Here is a 21,499-nt window from a genome sequence, read left to right on the forward strand (position 1 = left end):
GACTGAGCGAGTCTAAGCGATGCTTTAGTAGAAGAACGTTCACGCAGTGTGTAAACAGCAATGTTTAGCTTAATCTGCCCTCGAAAATTGTAACATACTCATAGAATAACAAACTGTCAACTTCAAGATTCCATTGTAAAAGTCTCAAGTTAAGCCTAAAATATATTGGATTGGCGAGAAACACAATAGCACACATTTACACTGCAGTAAATTAAAATCAAACCGCTTCTAATAGCTACATGATCAGAAAAAAAGATGGAAAAAATACTCATGCTGGGTGTCAGTTAAAATTTTCATACGGCGCTATATATAGTCAGATAAATGCTTGCATTCAGATTGTCAACCGTTGAATCTAGAATATTTTGCTATTATGCGAAATAAAACTTCTTCTTTTACATTTTCGGAAGTCTACAAAGAATTATCAAAATTTAGAGTAACCACCCAAATCGCATCAATATTATGAAAACAATAGGAAGTTCCTGTGAAATTTCGAATATACAAAACAAAATGAAACAGGATATAAGCATCATATAATATTTGTAACTAAAACAAGAATTTACTTTTAAGATTTTTTTTCCATTGACGTTTAAGAGTCTTTCCTGTATAAGGGCTGGTAAATTATTTTGTCAAACAACATCCTATCGCTTCGTCATTATCATTCTAACTCGGCAGTCTGCGCCACGTTTTGAAAATTCGGGATTTGGCGAGAAATCCCGAGAATACTGAATTCGCCGAATGGGAAACTGGTTTATTTTGCAACAAATGATCAAGATATCTGAGCGGTTTGCAGCTGATTTATCTCGGTTCGAAGTTCAGATGCGCACGAATTAAATATCTTAGCAGCTGTGTCCATTGCTTTCACTGCCAGTTCTTAATAAAATCCGTGTTTTAGTTTTAATGATAGAACATAGCCAAAAGTGGTCTACGTAGTGTACGACACAATACGGTGTAAGACGGAAATTATGCGCCCGAAGAGCAGACAGGTAAGATTCTAACAACATTTATGTGTTTTGTTGATATTTTTTTTTATCATCGATTGTTTTACTTTTTGTTGACTGATATTTGATATTTAGCAATTAGTGTGTTATCATTTTCAAGTATTCGCTTAACTTGTTGCTGCACGTCAAGTTTTCGACCTTTTTGTTGCTTTTTTTTTTTTTTTTTTTTTTTTTACATAATTTTGACATGTATAATAATACTCAATCGTTGATAAAATTCGGTGACCGCTGTGCGGATATGTAAGCATGTGGCACACTGAAAGTTTGCTTTGTGCATCTTATTTGTGTTCACTGGATTTGCAAGCTGTGTCTTAAAAACATGTAATGTAACAGATTAGAAATATTGTGTTTTCTATAAATCATTTGTTTAATATGTAACGGAGACAGATGATAAGCTTTAATGCTTTAATCTAAATAAATATTCTTTTCTGTTATGTGCTATAAACTGTTAATATTGAAAGCCTGCTTAATTGTCAAACCTGTCACAAAACATGTAGCCCAAGGGCTACAAAGACAGGTATATTTAGTCGTTTATATCATTTGCTTGCGGTCCGTTGCAAAAAGATTGTGACACAAGGTTAAAGTATTTCTCCCTTTCCATTATGCACTTGTAGAAAAGTCAAACTTTCATTTCTTTTCAAATGTAGGCTGAAGTTGTTTTTTTCGGCGCAGCCATGTTAAGCTTTTTCTGCCCGCAAGTCGACAAGTTATCGGCAGAAAATAAGACGTTACTCGAATAAGTTATTTTTAGACTCGGTAACCAACCTTGTAAGGCATCTGTTAATTAAATGATATCGCATATAAAGGATAAATGCTATGCTGTTGTGTTTTCATGGCTGTTATGCATTACGTAAACAACTACATTTTTTCTGTCTATTAAAATGTCTATGAAATTGTTGTCAATTACACATGCATAATGCATGACATCGGAAGTGTAAAATAAAATCAGTTCCACATTTTAAGATAAATTTTAGTTATAATGGTATGGGTACCCACCTGCCCTCTTAGTTTAATAGGGAGGGCGCATATTGCAGATCTACGGATCGCGGGGTCGTGAGTTCAAACCCTGGGCGGGGCATATGTTCTCAGAGACGATTTGATCTAAGACATTGTGTCTGAAATCATTCGTCCTTATTCATGTTTGGAAGTTGGCAGTTTCTTGCGGAGGACAGGTTTGTACTGGTACAGAATCCGGGAACACTAGCTATTTTAACAGCCCACTGTTGCAATACTGTTGAAAAAAAAACCCGTTAAACCCAAACAATGGTATATGTACCATACCCCACATCATTACGCAGTTTAGTAAATTTCACTGTACCGGCAATAGGAGAACATGTAGCAATTACTTCCGTCATTAATATGTCCGGTTTTATTTGTGATACACCGCTAAATAATTGACATTAATAAAGACATTGCTTGAAGAGATATTAAGTTGGAGAAACGTTGTTTTTTTTTGTTCCTATTGTTCTTTATTGCTTTTGAATGTCAGCCATGTGTTAAGGTGATGTCACTTTTTGAATTTCCGGTGAATAACAAAAAACCAAAGAATATTCAGTTCTTTCCAAAAACTGTTATATTATGATTCAACCAAATAGTTTCCATTGTCTACCAGAAAGGAACAGTTCTTATATCTTAATATTGAGATTTGATACCTTTATAACAGACAGTAAACTAAAACAATAGACATTCATATGTGACGTCGGTGAGCTCAACACAGCAATTTCAAGCACAAATATTAATGTGGAATGTAAAGTAAGTTACACACTACAATATCCGTCCAAGATACTTTCAAAAACAATGCATTTGCAGAATAGAGAGATAAAAGTAATTTTGACAGCTCGTGAAAACTAATGACAAATTTTGACAGGTATATGATGACTCATGACCTAATTAATTTTTTTCTGTTATTTCTAACTTGCAGTTTGATTTTCATAAAATGGGTATTCTTTTTTGTAGCTTACAACTCGTACATTAAAACAATAAAAGAATATATTGTTACCTCACTGTCGTTTTGTCTATTCATCTCTCGTACGAATTCCTATTGTTTCAGTCATTTGTCAGTAATTAGAGCAACTCACAGTGTTGCAATCATACAAGACACATCCCTTATTTTCATATAGATATTGAGGATTTATCTAATGAGCACATGTATTGGAAACACAATTTCAATACCGACTGTGTATTGTAATAATGCTAAACTATCTCAGCCGTGACATCTCCTTAAGAAGAGTGTATTTTACATATTATTCTGTAACTTACCCGACTCGCCCTCTGCATCATTAAGTTTAGCAGCTAAAAGTAGATATTGCTGATTGACCTCGACCATGTTGTCTACATTTCATTATGGAAGAAGGTTTTTTAATATAAAATTGATTTGAGTATGTTTATCGTCTTAAATGATGTCAACTTGTCTAATGCTTCCAGAGACTTTTACATAACATAACATGACCTTCATGCTAAGTTTGCAAAATGGGACGTCGTGGTATTAACACATTCTACCCTAAAGCGTTATCTCAACTTCTACTATGCTGATATTTATCTTTCAGCCACCTAGGAGGCTGATAAGCCAATCTACCCCTGAATACCTAGAGATGTTCTGAGAGATAACATTGAATTTGTAGTTTTTTTTGCTTGGGATATTGTTATTAATTAGTGACATATGATATCAAATATGTGTTAATAAGTATGGAATTTGTAAGTAAATTGAAGTAGCTACACAACAATTTAATGTAGCTGTGTGGTACAGCCATTTTTAACAGACTGTTGAATTAAAGACACAAAACAAATGACCATAATCCCTCAACAGATTTTGTTTGGTCTAAACAACATTTATAAAATGCTAACTTTTATCATGCACAGATTTAAACAACAAATAAGAACAAATTCTTAAAAATAATTTTAAATAAATATTATTGTCATCACACTGATTTTACTCAGTTATATGCATTAAGCCAATCAAAATGCATCAAAATAAAGTTATTTCTCATAAAACTAGTGTATGTATTTAATATGGAAATGTAATGAAATACAAATTGGTGAATATTTCAACTATTTTAGACAGAAAATATTAGCTTGCAAATGAGATTGTTTTGGACTAATTTTCGGAAAACGTGTACTTTATGAAAATTTGGATTTTGAAACAATTTTGTAGTTTCTAAAGTGTCAAAATGATTGAGTTATTATAGATAGTTCTTATGTGTGAAAGAAAATATTTTAGTTCTTTTCTTTTCAATGATATAATTTTGTCCAGGAACTGTTACAAGTGTGCATCGTCACGACGTACATATGTGACACTGTTCACGCGGTTTGAAAATATAAAATAACTTTATAAGATTTTCTTGCATTTCGATTTGTATGATGCGAACACGTTATTTTTGTGCAGTAAGGCCAGAGTTTTTTAATAACTTGGGTTACGGGAGATTTTCCAAAAATGAGCATAAGGAGGAGGGAATAAAAATAAAAATAAAGTAGGAAAATGTTAGCATCGGAAAAAAAAAAATAAAATGAAAAAAAAAACACAAAAAATTTTATTTTGTAAAAAGTGCCACTGGGTTAAAAAAAAAATGTTGTTTCAGGCAAATGTAGATTCACAACACAGTCTAGATAAATCAAACAAGTTATTTTCCCAATTTGAAGCATTTTATTCCCACTTTCTTTATTAAAGCCTCCATGTTGTATGTTATAATATTATGTTGTAGAAACTATTAAATACTTGAATTTTTTTGCATGTTGCTTGCCTGCTTTAAACATATATATAGCTTGCTAATAAATAGAGACTAAACATGCCTGGCATTGTATTCTGTTTCTGGTGTTGGTGTGATTATATATAGTGTAGTGTAGTATTGTTGTCACATCCTATGCATATTGTGTTTCTGACCTTTTAACCCTTAGCACGCTAAGTTTCTAAAATGGACAGGTTCATCATTTAATTTGGGCAATACCATTTATCATTCGAAGGGGTGTTCACTCAAAATGTACTGACTGAATAGCGAACAGTGCAGACAATCATCAGTCTGCACGGATGTATTTATGCTCCGACATGGGCCATTTTACACAATACATGCCAGACAGTCCCAAGCCTGTTAAGTGTGAGGGGTCTCTTAAAAGTTACTGAACTCCATATCTGGCTACAACTTTGAAAGTAATCTGAGGTAGACTTTAAAATTTAAATTGCGAATTTTAAAAACAATCAGCAAAGATACTACATTCAAACTTACACATACTTTTTCTTTAATAGTTCAAGATTTTGTAATATTACTCAGTTTCAAATGTTTTAAAATATTAAAAGTAATTGGTCCGTACATGGAGTTCAGTACCCTTGAAGGGCTTCCATTATGATTCAATTTCATGGAGTCAGGACTGCCTAACATTCAGATTTTGGAGTCCCTCTTAAATTTTCTTGGAGTCCTACATATTTTCACTTTGTACAGTTACTTTCAATACCATCATCATCACCATCATCATCATAAATTAATGTAGTTATTACATTTTTCTTAGTAACCCTTTAAAAAGCTATTTAGAAAATAAATTTGTGTTAATTTCTAAAATTATCGTTTTTATAAACATCATTCTGCCATTTAATAAAAAAATTCTGAAAATCACGTTGAAAATAAAGATGTCAAAATAGAAAATTTAAAAAAACAGTGTTTTATTTTGCACATTGCCTATAAGTGGGTGGGGTTCGATGCCTTCGCACGTTGTATTCTCGAAAAATACTTCAAAATAAGAGCTCCTTTTGCAACAGTTGTCATATTTTTCTTAAATGTAGACTTTTTATTGGCTTTTTATTAAGATTGCACTAAAAAATCTCGTCAGAAATGACAGAAATATCCGAAAATCATGGTCGCGAAAACAGGTGACAAATTCAGAAAACGTAAGTTAGAATTAAATATTTGATAAAACACCTATGTTTTATTGCTTTTCTATCACCATAGCTATTCAATACTTACAATTTCTGCTTGTCTAAAGCATTTTTATTTGTTTTTGCCCAAACTAACCCTAGACAATCATAGAAAATTTGTCTAATGGCCGACTGCTCATAAAATCGTATCAAGTGCACAAAATGTTGATTATAATTATCCAGTTTGTTAATCAATAATCTAATTATCGCCAATTAACTGCCTGATCAAATAAAAAATTTGCAAATTGGCTCCCTCCCTTTCAATAACGAATGTTGTGTCTACACAGATTATCGATTTTTCACACCCTTTGGTTCGTAAAACTGGCAATATTCGTAGTTTTGCAGACAGACATAGCTTCGGGCCATTTTCGCCAATTAGAAAATTTCAGAGCCACATTTCATTTTTTGTCGCAAATGGCTCAAGTGGCGATCGACAGCGTGAATCATTACTTTCATCATCATACTAATTGGTTCAGAACAGTGCATTAATTAATAGAATTTAGAGAAAAGGACCACTAGATTGATTAGAAAACATCTTATTTAACAAAAAATATTTTATTGTTTTTTAAATTTATAGCAACAGTCAGCATTTTATTTAAATCACCAGACTTACTGTTGTTCAGCTACAAAACGAAAATCCACTTTAAAAAATCTGAAGTACATTTTACTTGGAGTAGAATTATGTCAAATTACGTCATTCAACTTGCAATACCCAACAAAGAAAATCAATAAAGGAAAATTTTGCCGACACTCCTTTTGATGTCAGCTGCCGTGTGCTGGTCGAAATGTGTCAAAGATATCAGTTTTTAAGAGGTCAGGAGACAAATTGAATGTTTTTTTTTCTTCTAAAAATACTGTAAAAGGATTTATCATTGATGAAAATCCAAAGTAAGTAGCAAATTTATTACCAGTCGGAAAAAGTGTATTAATTTAAACCGGATGTGAAATGTCATTTGCTAAAATTAGTTACTTGCTGAGGTTTTTGTGCTGAAATTATCGATATATTTTCCACAATTAAGTTACTTTGTCTTCCGACTAAGGAGCTTGTTTCACCAATTTAATCCAAGCCTTATGTTGTCTGCAATTAACGCCTTCTAAACATGTCAGCTGATCTGGATAACGGTTTATATTTACAGACGTTCTCTATCAGACACGATACTTTCACACACTTCAAACGCTGCCGGCAGTTTTTACGAGGCTGTCAATCATCAATTGTTAAACCGCTTTGATTAGTTATGGGGCGGAGCTAGTCACGTCATTCTAGTAAAGTTACGTCACGGTGTATTGATTTTGTCGTCCTTTGAGAATATCGGAAGTCCTTTGTATGCGCTGTGATATTTATTGTAGGTGAATATAGACACTGTTTTATTTTCCACCACGGAACGTAGATGCAAGCGTCGGGGAAAATAAAAATAAAATCGCAGTTTTGAATTTTATTTTTATTTGGATTTTTGGAGAATTAGGACCGGCGCTCCCGTAACCCAAGTTATTAAAAAACTCTGGCCTTAGATCCGTAATTATAAAGAATATACTCAACGCCTTTTTCTAGCTCCGTAGCTGGGTTTTTGTTTTTATCTCCGCTAAATTTTGACAGATTTGAATGAAATTCTGAAACAATGTTTAATGATTATTTTATTGTAATAAAACGTAAGAACGATAATAATCAGAAGTAAACTCATTCAGTAGCCGTAAAATTGTTTGATCCCGCAGATGGCATTTTTTTTTGCCGCATAGCGACGAGCGAAAAAGTTTCTATTTTTGGGTTGCGTTATTTCAATTGCCATTGCTCAGTGAATCTTCGTTGGTATCTATTTATTTATTCATCTTTTTACTTACCTTTTTATGTTTCGATTATATAAAGAATCGTCAGTAATTTTCAGACTTCGAGAAAATAAACAGATACCTAGAACGACGCTAGCTTTTACAGCTGTCTTCAGCGAAAGCATTCTTTTTCTTCACAATGTCTGGTTTTATTATGCCCCCCTTCGAAGAAGGAGGGGTATATTGTTTTGCAGATGTCGGTCGGAATGTAGACCAATCCGTTTCCGGATGATAACTCAAGAACGCTTGGATCTAGGATTATGAAAGTTGATAGGGAGGTTGGTCATCACCAGCAGATGACCCCTATTGATTTTGAGGTATGTATGTCAAAGGTCAAGGTCACAGTGACCCTGAATAGTGAAACGGTTTCCGGATGATAACTCAAGAACGCTTGGGTCTAGGATCATGAAAGTTGATAGGGAGGTTGGTCATGACCAGCAGATGACCCCTATTGATTTTGAGGTCAGTATGTTAAAGGTCAAGGTCACAGTGACCCTGAACAGTAAAACGGTTTCCGGATGATAACTCAAGAACGCTTAGGCTTAGGGTCACGAAAGTTGATAGGGAGGTTGGTCATGACTAGCAGATGACCCCTATTAATTTTGAGGTCAGTATGTTAAAGGTCAAAGTCACAGTGACCCTGAACAGCAAAACAGTTTCCGGATGATAACTAAAGAATGCTTAGGCCTAGGGTCACAAAAGTTGATAGGGAGGTTGATCATGACCAGCAGATGACCCCTATTGATTTTGAGGTCAGTATGTCAAGGGTCAAGGTCACAGTGACCAGGAACACTAAAATGGTTTCCGGGCAATAACTCAAGAAGGCTTGTACCTAGTTTCAGGAAAATTGATAGTTAGGTTGGCCATGACCAGACGATGACCCCAATTGATTTTGAGGTCATTAGGTCAAAGGTCAAGGTCACATTGGCCAGGAACAGTTAAACGGTTTCTGATTTTCTTGTCCAAAACCATAGGGCCTAGGGCTTTGATATTTGGTATGTAGCAAAATTTAGTGGTCCTCTACCAAGATTGTTCAGATTATTTCCCTGGGGTCAAATTTGGCCCCACCCCGGGGGTCACATAGTTTATATAGACTTATATAGGAAAAAACTCTTGTCCAAAACCACAGGGCCTAGGGCTTTGATATTTTGTATATGACATCATCTAGTGGTCCTCTACTAAGATTGTTCAAATTATTCCTCTAGGGTCAAATATGGCTCTGCCCTGGGGGTCACATGGTTTACATAGATTTGTATAGGGAAAAACTTTGAAAATCTTCTTCTCCAAACCACAAAGACTATGACTTTGATATTTTGTAATGTAGCATCATCTAGTGGTTCTCTGCCAAGTTTATTCAAATTATCCCTCTAGGGTCAAATATGGCCCCGCCCCAGGGGTCATATGGTTCATATAGACTTATATAGGGAAAAACTTAGAATTTTCATGTCCATAACTTACATCATTCAAATTTGGACCACATGTATAGTTTTGAGTGGCAAGATGAACCTTGACATGAGTTGACCTTGATCTTGACCTAGTGACCTACTCTCACATGTCTGTAGCTACAGCCTTCAAATTTAAACCACATGCATAGGTTTGTGTACCGAAAAAAACTTTGACCTTGTTATTGACCTAGTGACCTACTTTCACATTTTTGAAGATACAGGCTTGAAATTTGGACCACATGCATAGTTTTTGACCTAATGACCTACTTCCACATTTCTCGAAATATAGCCTTCAAATTCGAACCACAAGCATGGTTTTGTGTTCCGAAATAAAATTTAACCTTGATTTTGACCTAGTGACCTACTTCCACATTTCTCAAGCTACAGCCTTCAAATTTGAACCACATGCATAGTTTTGTGTACCGAAATGAACTTTGATCTTGAGATTGACCTAGTGACCTACTTTCACATTTCTGAAGCTACAGGCTTCAAATTTGGACCGCATGCAAATTTTTGTGTTCTGAATTGAAATTTGACATTGATTTTTACCTATTACCTACTTTCACATTTCTCAAGCTACATCCTCCAAATTTGAAGCACATGCATAGTTCTGTCTACCGAAATGAACTTTGACCTTGAAATTGATCTAGTGATCTGCTTTCACATTTCTCAATCCACAGCTTTCACATTTGGACCACATACACATTGTTTTGTACCGAAATGAAATTTGACCTTGATTTCGACCTTGAGGCCAGAGTTTTTTAATAACTTGGGTTACGGGAGCGCCGGTCCTAATTCTCCAAAAATCCAAATAAAAATAAAATTCAAAATTGCGATTTTATTTTTATTTTCCCCGACGTTTGCATCTACGTTCCGTGGTGGAAAATAAAACAGTGTCTATATTCACCTACAATAAATATCACAGCGCATACAAAGGACTTCCGATATTCTCAAAGGACGACAAAATCAATACACCGTGACGTAACTTCACTAGAATGACGTGACTAGCTCCGCCCCATAACTAATCAAAGCGGTTTAACAATTGATGATTGACAGCCTCGTAAAAACTGCCGGCAGTGTTTGAAGTGTGTGAAAGTATCGTGTCTGATAGAGAACGTCTGTAAATATAAACCGTTATCCAGATCAGCTGACATGTTTAGAAGGCGTTAATTGCAGACAACAAAAGGCTTGGATTAAATTGGTGAAACGAGCTCCTTAGTCGGAAGACAAAGTAACTGAATTGTGGAAAATATATCGATAATTTCAGCACAAAAACCTCAGCAAGTAACTAATTTTAGCAAATGACATTTCACATCCGGTTTAAATTAATACACTTTTTCCGACTGGTAATAAATTTGCTACTTACTTTGGATTTTCATCAATGATAAATCCTTTTACAGTATTTTTAGAAGAAAAAAAAACATTCAATTTGTCTCCTGACCTCTTAAAAACTGATATCTTTGACACATTTCGACCAGCACACGGCAGCTGACATCAAAAGGAGTGTCGGCAAAATTTTCCTTTATTGATTTTCTTTGTTGAGTATTGCAAGGTGAATGACGTAATTTGACATAATCCTACTCCAAGTAAAATGTACTTCAGATTTTTTAAAGTGGATTTTCGTTTTGTAGCTGAACAACAGTAAGTCTGGTGATTTAAATAAAATGCCGACTGTTGCTATAAATTTAAAAAACAATAAAATCTTTTTTGTTAAATAAGATGTTGTCTAATCAATCTAGTGGTCCTTTTCTCTAAATTCTATTAATTTATGCACTGTTCTGAACCAATTAGTATGATGATGAAAGTAATGATTCACGCTGTCGATCGCCACTTGAGCCATTTGCGACAAAAAATGAAATGTGGCGCTGAAATTTTCTAATTGGCGAAAATGGCCCGAAGCTATGTCTGTCTGCAAAACTACGAATATTGCCAGTTTTACGAACCAAAGGGTGTGAAAAATCGATAATCTGTGTAGACACAACATTCGTTATTGAAAGGGAGGGAGCCAATTTGCAAATTTTTTATTTGATCAGGCAGTTAATTGGCGATAATTAGATTATTGATTAACAAACTGGATAATTATAATCAACATTTTGTGCACTTGATACGATTTTATGAGCAGTCGGCCGTTAGACAAATTTTCTATGATTGCCGAGGGTTAGTTTGGGCAAAAACAAATAAAAATGCTTTAGACAAGCAGAAATTGTAAGTATTGAATAGCTATGATGATAGAAAAGCAATAAAACATAGGTGTTTTATCAAATATTTAATTCTAACTTACGTTTTCTGAATTTGTCACCTGTTTTCGCGACCATGATTTTCGGATATTTCTGTCATTTCTGACGAGATTTTTTAGTGCAATCTTAATAAAAAGCCAATAAAAAGTCTACATTTAAGAAAAATATGACAACTGTTGCAAAAGGAGCTCTTATTTTGAAGTATTTTTCGAGAATACAACGTGCGAAGGCATCGAACCCCACCCACTTATAGGCAATGTGCAAAATAAAACACTGTTTTTTTAAATTTTCTATTTTGACATCTTTATTTTCAACGTGATTTTCAGAATTTTTTTATTAAATGGCAGAATGATGTTTATAAAAACGATAATTTTAGAAATTAACACAAATTTATTTTCTAAATAGCTTTTTAAAGGGTTACTAAGAAATATGTAATAACTACATTAACTTCTTGAGTAGTATGAGTACTTTGGTACATATAATGTAGTCCTACAAGAACGTCAATGCTATGCTTTCGCCGTTGTTGGCCTCATAATTTTATCTTCGGAAAAAGCAGTGGCTCAGAGAAAAAAATTCCCAGTGTGACATCATAATTTATGATGATGATGGTGATGATGATGGTATTGAAAGTAACTGTACAAGGTGAAAATATGTAGGACTCCAAGAAAATTTAAGAGGGACTCCAAAATCTGAATGTTAGGCAGTCCTGACTCCATGAAATTGAATCATAATGGAAGCCCTTCAAGGGTACTGAACTCCATGTATGGACCAATTACTTTTAATATTTTAAAACATTTGAAACTGAGTAATATTACAAAATCTTGAACTATTAAAGAAAAAGTATGTGTAAGTTTGAATGTAGTACCTTTGCTGATTGTTTTTAAAATTCGCAATTTAAATTTTAAAGTCTACCTCGGATTACTTTCAAAGTTGTAGCCAGATATGGAGTTCAGTAACTTTTAAGAGACCCCTCACACTTAACAGGCTTGGGACTGTCTGGCATGTATTGTGTAAAATGGCCCATGTCGGAGCATAAATACATCCGTGCAGACTGATGATTGTCTGCACTGTTCGCTATTCAGTCAGTACATTTTGAGTGAACACCCCTTCGAATGATAAATGGTATTGCCCAAATTAAATGATGAACCTGTCCATTTTAGAAACTTAGCGTGCTAAGGGTTAAAAGGTCAGAAACACAATATGCATAGGATGTGACAACAATACTACACTACACTATATATAATCACACCAACACCAGAAACAGAATACAATGCCAGGCATGTTTAGTCTCTATTTATTAGCAAGCTATATATATGTTTAAAGCAGGCAAGCAACATGCAAAAAAATTCAAGCATTTAATAGTTTCTACAACATAATATTATAACATACAACATGGAGGCTTTAATAAAGAAAGTGGGAATAAAATGCTTCAAATTGGGAAAATAACTTGTTTGATTTATCTAGACTGTGTTGTGAATCTACATTTGCCTGAAACAACAGTTTTTTTTAACCCAGTGGCACTTTTTACAAAATAAGATTTTTTGTGTTTTTTTTTCATTTCATTTTTTTTTTCCGATGCTAACATTTTCCTACTTTATTTTTATTTTTATTCCCTCCTCCTTATGCTCATTTTTGGAAAATCTCCCGTAACCCAAGTTATTAAAAAACTCTGGCCTGAGCTAGTCTTGAAATTTGGAACATTCAAAAATGGCTCAGTGGATGGCGCCAAGATCACTCTGTAATCTCTTGTTAGGTTAATAGGTTAAAGGTCAAGGTCAGATTAAACCAGAATGGTAGAACTTTTGTTTACAGTGAGCATATAATTTCTGTTCCTTGTGCAATTACTGAATGCATTAAGGGGGGCATTTCGTGTTCGATGAGCTCTTGTTTATGTTCTAAAATGTTACGCAACAAAAATATTTTGATTGGTCCACTTTGTTAGAAAGAACTAAAAGACCTTATTTAAGACCAATGAAATGGGACGACTGAAAGCGTCACGCGGAATTCAGAGCTATATTACTGTAAAGACGCAGGTATGCGGCGTGCGGTTTCCAAACGGCACGCGGTGTACGGATAACAATCGGCCGGCGCATTTATCAGTTTTGCGGGCAGAATGAGTTAAATTAATAAAATATTGTAGCATTATTCTTACAGGTTTGTAACGTAGCGTGGCCATTTAAAGCGGCTCGCCCTCAGTTTGGTCGAAAATATTCAATTTCACAAAAGCAACATTTTTATAACAAGAATGTAAAATGAAAAGGTATGATCAACAAAATAAGCGAAAATCTACGTAACGTTATGAAAAAATGGCTTATGAAAACAGGTTTACGGATTCACCGCTCTATATGGCTATATTGGAAAAATAATAAACCGTTTGCAACGCTTTACTTTTTCCTACATAACCATATAGTGCTGGGAATCCGTAAACCTTGCTGCGGGCGAGCAGTTTTAATACAACAAATCATAACCTTTTAACCAGTTTTTATTTAACGTAGTAACAGTCTTTTTTATTAATTTAGATATAACATTTTCACGTACATTTTTAGCTCACCAGAGCACAAACTGCTCAAGGTGAGCTATTGTGACCGGTCAATGTCCGACGTCCGTCGGCGTGCGTCGTCCGTCGTGCGTCGTCTGTCAACATTTTCCTTGTGAACACTCTAGAGGCCACATTTGTGACCCAATCTTTATGAAACTTGGTCAGAATGTTAGTCTTGATGATCTCTAGGTCAAGTTCGAAACTGGGTCATGTGGGTTCAAAAACTAGGTCAGATCTAAGGAAAAGTTTGTGAAAACTCTAGAGACCACATTTTAGACCCAATCTTTGTGAACCTTGGTCAGAATGTTAGTCTTGATGATCTCTAGGTCAAGTTCGAAACTTGGCCATGTGGGGTCAAAAGCTAGGTCAGTAGGTCAGATTAAAAAAAAGCTTGTGAACACTCTAAAGACCATATTTGTGACCCAATCTTTATGAAACTTGGTCAGAATGTTAGCTTTGATGATTTCTAGGTCAGATTCAAAACTGGGTCATGTGGGGTCAAAAACTAGGTCAGTAGGGCAGATCAAAAGAAAATCTTGTGAACACCCTAGAAACCACATTTGTGATCCAATCTTACTGAAACTTGGTCAGAATGTTACACTTGATGATCTCTAGGTCTAGTTCGAAACTGGGTCATGTGGGTTCAGAAACTAGGTCAGATCTAAGGAAAAGTTTATGAAAACTCTAGAGACCACATTTTAGACCCAATCTTTGTGAACCTTGGTCAGAATGTTAGTCTTGATGATCTCTAGGTCAAGTTCGAAACTTGGCAATGTGGGGTCAAAAACTATGTCAGTAGGTCAGATAAAAAAAAGCTTGTGAACACTCTAAAGACCATATTTGTGACCCAATCTTTATGAAACTTGGTCAGAATGTTAGCTTTGATGATTTCTAGGTCAAATTCGAAACTGGGTCATGTGGGGTCAAAAACTAGGTCAGTAGGTCAGATCAAAGAAATAGCTTGTGAACACTCTAGAGACCTCATTTGTTAACCAATCTTTATGAAACTTGGTCAGAATGGTAGTCTTGATGATCTCTAGGTCAAGTTTGAAATAGGGTCATATTTGGTCAAAAACTAGGTCAGTAGATCAGATCAAAGGAAAAGCTTGTGAACACTCTAGAGACCGCGTTTGTGACCCAATCGTTATGAAACTTGGTCAGAAAGTTTGTCTTGATGATCTCTAGGCCCAGTTTGAATCTGGGTTATGTTGGGTTAAAAACTAGGTCAGTAGGTCAGATCAATGGAAAGCTTGTGAACACCCTAGAGACCACATTTGTGACCCAATCATTATGAATCTTTCTCAGAATGTTTCTCATGATGATCTCTAGGTCAAGTTCGAAACTGGTTCACCCAGTCAAATCAAAGGAAAAGCTTGTGAACACTCTAGAGGCCACAGTTGTGACCCAATATTTTTGAAACTTAGAAAGTTTGTCTTGATGATTTCTATGTCAAGTTTGAATCTTGGTCATGTGGGGTCAAAAACTAGGTCACCTGGTCATATCAAAGGAAAAGCTTGTGAACACTTTAGCGGCCACAGTTGTAACTCAATCTTTATGAAACTGGGTCAGAATGTTTGTCTTAATCATTTCTAGGTCAAGTTTGAATCTGGGTCATGTAGGGTCAAAAACTAGGTCACTAGGCCAGATCAAAGGAAAAACTTTTCAACACTGTAGAGACCACAATTTAAGTCTGAAACTCCGGAGAGTTAGTCAGAATGTATGTTTTGATAATCTATAGGTCAAGTTCGAATCTGGATCATGTGTGGTCAAAAACTAGGTCACCCGGTCAAATCAGAGGAAAAGCTTTTGAACACTCAGGAAGCCACAGATATGACCAAATCTTTATGAAATTTAGTCAGAATGTTTGTCTTGATGATCTTTAGAACAAGTTTGACTCTTGGTCATGTGGGGTAAAAACTAGGTTAGTTGGCCAGATCAACTATCATAGGTCATATGGCAACTTTCCAGCTTTGATGGTGGAGGAAGACCCCAGGTGCCCCTCCATGCATTATTTCATCACGAGCGGGCACCTGAGTAGAACCACCGACCTTCCGTAAGTCAGCTGGATGGCTTTCACATATATAGCATTAAGTGAACGTAACCCTATCTCTCAACGATCTGTCTTCATCAAGATTTTTTTCAACATATATTCAACTAGCAGTCCGGCCGCTATGTAAAATTACGCAATTCGTCGTGCCTTTTTCCTTTAACATAATTGTTTGACCGAGGATATGCAGTAAATACTAGTAAATGATCAAGTATACATGCATTATAACCCTTTGGCTACATGTTTTGTGACAGGTTTGACAGCAGCAGGAATAATGCATTACCTAACTGTATACACGTTTTCTTTGTTATAAATTTATAGAGAAATAAATATATTCTTTCATTACAGGGTTTTAAGACTTGTAGAGAGAAGTTTGACAATTAATCTTATTGAATTCTGTTTACTCTTTTCCAGAATATCTAAATATGAATTGGAATCAATCGGCATCTCTTATAACTGACTGACAATAAAACAAGGCACATAATTTTGTTATAAAAGAATACGATGGAACAAGCTGACATGAAAACGGTAGAAAGTACTCAGGGCGAAGTATGTTCATGCAAAGATAATTATGATCCTTGCCATAAAGAAGGTGACAATATTTATCACACCTGCAGTAAACATGGAAGAACCAAACAGGAGATACACTATACTGTTGGTGGTGACTCCTACACACCGATGGAAGAAGAGTTTGATAATTCAAATGTCTATCTGCTGACAGAAGGTCATGCGACTGATAGATGTAATGCGTTGTTGGAAATGAATGATATTAAAAGCGATTGTACATCTTGGCAAGTGAAAGGTGATCATTATTCTGCCATTGAAACTGGACATCAGCAGAGAGAGTTTGAAAATAAAAATCTGCACAACATCGATGAACATTGTAATTTGTCTGAAAAATGGAATGAGCCACATGTTCAGGAGCAAGCTCTTGTTGCTGATAGTAGTAAGGGAATAAGACCTGCGAACGAGCAACTGAATATTCAGAATGTTAGAAGATGTGACAAAGAAACGATTTCAAAACAAATGGGAAAACGTAATAAAAATAACAAAGGTGCCAAGAAATTTGAATGTGGCGTTTGTAATAAATCTTTATATACATTATATACTTTGAAGTCACACATGGCAATTCATACTGGAGACTTAGCTTGCAAATGCCCAGTTTGTGGCAAGGGTTTTGCACTTAAGTCTAGCCTTCCAAGACACATGGTTATACACCAAGAGTCAGAATATTTTAGTTGTACTGTATGCTTGAGAGCATTTTCAGCAAAGAGGAGCTTGGAAAGACACATGTTTCAACATCTAGATGATAAAAAATCTTCCAGTTTTGTATGCGACATATGCGACAGGCCTTTTTCTACAAAACAAGTGCTCCTCAGACACCGAGAAGTTCATTTGGGTGTAGGTCAAGAATATAATTATGAATGTGGTAATTGTAACGCTCGCTTTCCGACTTCGAATAAATTGAAAAAACATGAAATCACACATTTAGATGTAAATGACCGACCGCACGAATGTCAAATCTGTAACAGGAAATTTAGTGAAAAGTCGCATTTAAAACGCCATATGCGTATTCACACAGGGGAGCGAAACTTTTCTTGTAATATCTGCGGAAAACAATTCATAAGAAGCGAACAGTGTCAAGAACACAAAATCAGAGAACATGACACAAGTCGTATGATTCCCTGTAAAATCTGCAAACAGAAATTTACTACAAAAACTAGACTAAACATACATTTAAAAATCCATGAGAAGAGACCGTTTCAATGCTCGTATTGCAGAAGACGTCTTAGTTCCGAAGAAGAACTTGACCAGCACTTGTTCAAGAGGCACAAAATGTTTAGCACCATCAAAAAATATAAATGTAAATTGTGCAGTAAGGTTTATAACTCCAAGGCATGTTTTGAAAAGCATCTACAAATACACAGTGAAGGCGAACTTGCGTGTTACTTGTGTGATGAAACATTTTCGTCAGAGACGTTTTTACAACGGCATCTTAAAATGCATAATTCCATAGAAGAATATTCTTGTCAGCATTGCAAAAAAATATTTGTGAGAAGGGGATTTCTCAAAAGACACTTGAAGCTTCATGTAACACAATCCCAAAACAAAGCGAGCTCGAATGAATCTGAAGCCGATACAGAAAACGGTACAGAATCTGGAAAAAAAACCGATATTGATAATTCATCTGGTCAATAGTCAAATCATGAATAAGTCGCAGTTATTTCAATGTCTTTATCATATGAAAGTACAGTCCGTGTATGATAACTTCGGAGTGACGTCACGTTTGTTTATGTTTTCTGGACTTATAAAACTAACAAAATAGGTAAAGCAGCTTACATAAACAATAACATTGGGTATTTTTTATTGCAACACGTCTGTCAGTCCCGATAGCTCAGTGGTTAAGCATTGGTGTTTGAAATATCGAAATTTGCGGGCCGTAGGTTCGAATCGAGGAAAGTGATTTTTGTTTGTTTGTTTGTTTCTCTTTCAGGGTAACCACCATAATCATTCATTTTTCCTGGAATAAATTTAAATAGAAATATTATTGAATTAATTTCTGTTTAAAGGGGACCAGGTATCAGCTCTGTGTAAACACATCGTATTATGAATGCATAGTCACGAAAACACTCGGAAATTTCGCGCAGGTTAAATTCCTCTCTGGTATATTGCCAGTATTAGTGTAGTCAACATGTCCGAGGCGTCCACGTCTTTTTTGCAAAGAGAAACACTCTTCAGTATAAGAATGATGCTTAATGCATACTACAAACTATTCTGAAGGTTATTTCAAGCATCAATGATCAGTTTTCCATATTTCAGTTCGTTATTGTATACCATAGTGCTGTTTTGCTGCATTTTGAATATTTTCAATTGTCTTTGAAAAAAATGTAATTAAAACATAGATAAAAAGCAAAGATTTAAAAAAAGTATAAATCACGGTGGGATTCGAACCAACGCGACAATGGAACTATAAAAGAATCGCACAGGTAAGGCTAACGCTCTACGACCGGTACTAATTTTCTACTTTAAAGTAACCGTTCCAGTTAGTAGTATAATATAAAAGTGTGTACTTAAATAGTGATAATTATCGATTACCCTCCTTACTTGGACTCGTCCAAAACATCACTCTGAAGTTATCATACACGGACTGTAAGCATAGGGCTTTGTTTGTTTAAAGAGTACCAACACTCACTAATATACCATTTAGTCAGGCAAACCAGAAGATGAAATATTTAATGACTAGCTTACTTCATTACGATCATATGTTATCGAAAGAAATTAGATTTTTAAGATAACATTGATCCGTTCCCGCGATGTCTCAGGAAGAAGCATTGGTACTTGCTGAAAGGAGCAATACTAGTATTCCATGTTTGTTTTGTTTTCATGGGTTTAAAAGTCAATGGAGTCACAGTTACTTTTGTTAACGTGTCATACCTTCCACACTGTTATTTTCAACCCAAGCTCACCCAATATTGGTAAAATCTTAAATACATATTTGGGAGCTTTGTGACTGTACATCAATAACGGTGTAAAACATATGTATCATATGAAACCAAATTATTGCATATTTAATCGCCCGAAAACTCCCCGTTCTTACTCTGTCAGCGCTTGTGCTCAGGACCCAGTTGTTCGAAACTTTAACAGGCGATTAAGCTAACGGTAGATACAGTCGATTAACTTTAAGGGTTATATTTCAGTGTTTTAGAATACATAGAAACACATTTTAGTGATGAGTTGAGGACTATGAACACTCAAATGTCTGTACAGTAAAGTCAAAACATCTTACTAGTATTTCTCAAAAAGACTAATATTTTGAATAGAAAATTAACCGGCGGTTAGTTTAACAGCTTGTTAAAGTTTCCAACAACTGGGTCCAGTTTGGTTTCCTTCGTTTTAGTTGTTTAGGCTGTTAAAACTTTTCGTTGTTAGGCAGTCAAAACAACTCTAACGCCTTTAAGGGGGAATAGCACTTTGTAATGTTTTTTACAAGCCGCACATGATTTTGATATCATAATAAAGCAGAAGTTACTCCAGGCATGAATGTGTAACTGTTTTCTTGGTTATGAGTGAAACTTTTTAGCTGTGACGTCGCAAACATTACCATGCACGTCTGTTTTGGCGCCAGTTAAAAAGCGATAAAAATTGGTTTATTTTCTCTCATTTGTTTATTTTTCAATTTACAGCAATCTTTATGTGTGTTGTATAAAGGCCTACGGCGCAAGACAGCATTTTTCACTTTGATTTTCAAAATTATGGAAAAAAACGACATTTTTTTTTTACATTTTTAGAAAATATGGCACACTTGTCTAATTAACGTAAAAACGGCTCGAATTTTTTTTTGCCATTTTTTTTATATTTTCAAGATAAACTTATGTTTGATATAAAATAAAAAAAATAAGTACTTTTACTATTCAGTTATTTTTTAATTAATGGTTTATTAAACATATTCGCCAGTTAAAAGTGACTTCAAAATATAACGCATATATGATATGGATGAACAGACGCAATACGTTTTCACTCACGGTTTGTATGTGCATATGACAGAAATACCAAAGTATCAAGCGTTAAGTATTTTTGTATTATGTGTTGTTCTTTAAACGATTACTTTATGTTAAATGTATATATGCATGTATAACATATTATGTACTGTTCCTGTGTGGAGGTAATAAAAGAATTTTATTGTATTTTCTATTTAGAACATTTTTTTTACTGAAAAAAAAAATCATTTTATAAGTGGAATAAACCACTGAACAAAAGTGAAAAATGTCGTGCACATCACAACTTTGTTTTCAGAATAAATAAGAAATGGCTATTGAATGAAAAGAACACACGCAGTATCTGCATTAACTCATTTTCATAGAAGTTGGGAAAAGTATATTATTGCATTTGATTAAACATTCGATATCGGTTCAGTTGTTCCACGCAATATCGATGCGATCCCATACTGTTACACGTACGTGCAGTGAACTTCTATGGATATTAAAAAAAAATCTTGCATATTTTTTTACAAATAAATGCCATCTTTTTGCCCGTTACACATATCTACACGTATAACTTACCAGATTTATGTTTTACAAGTACATTTTAAGTGTGTACAATGCATTTGCTAAAGTACATTTTTCATTTCCTATCAAAATATGATGACAATGAGTTTGTTATTTTTGACCTGTTAGTTACACTAGCACTTTTTCCGACCTTCTCAGTTAATATTGCGCGTATGCCCTGCTCACGGTCACGACAATGTGCCAATTTAAGCATTTCATCCTGTTGGAAAAAAGTTTAAAATAAACTGTAGTCATGAGATTCTTCTTTTTTTCTTTTTTTTCAACAGTATTTCAGCTACGTAACTGCGGGCAGTTGACCTTACCAGACTTTCTGGATTCTGTACAAGTACAAACCTGTTCTCCGCCTAGTAACTGCCAACTTTCCCTCATGAATCAGAGGTGGAGGACGAATGATTTCAGACACTGTCTTTTATCATATCGTCACGGAGAACGTAAGCCTTGCTCAG

General features: G+C 34.9%; 1 protein-coding gene across 1 annotated transcript; it reads left to right on the plus strand.

Annotated features, from left to right (window-relative positions):
- The first annotated feature begins 740 nt into the window (after positions 1 to 740).
- On the plus strand, positions 741 to 21,291 carry LOC123534845 (zinc finger protein OZF-like). The gene is made up of 2 exons (XM_045317285.2): positions 741 to 983; positions 16,402 to 21,291. The coding sequence occupies exon 2, from the start codon at positions 16,492 to 16,494 to the stop codon at positions 18,184 to 18,186; it is 1,695 nt and encodes a 564-aa protein (XP_045173220.2). The 5' UTR covers positions 741 to 983; positions 16,402 to 16,491; the 3' UTR covers positions 18,187 to 21,291.
- The last annotated feature ends 208 nt before the right edge of the window (positions 21,292 to 21,499 follow it).

Source organism: Mercenaria mercenaria, chromosome 12 (assembly GCF_021730395.1).
Source record: "Mercenaria mercenaria strain notata chromosome 12, MADL_Memer_1, whole genome shotgun sequence".
NCBI classification, from domain to species: Eukaryota; Metazoa; Mollusca; class Bivalvia; order Venerida; family Veneridae; genus Mercenaria; species Mercenaria mercenaria.

Coding starts and splice junctions, on each gene's coding strand:
- LOC123534845 (XM_045317285.2), top strand. CDS start 16,492: ATGGAACAAGCTGACATGAAAACGGTAGAAAGTACTCAGGGCGAAGTA.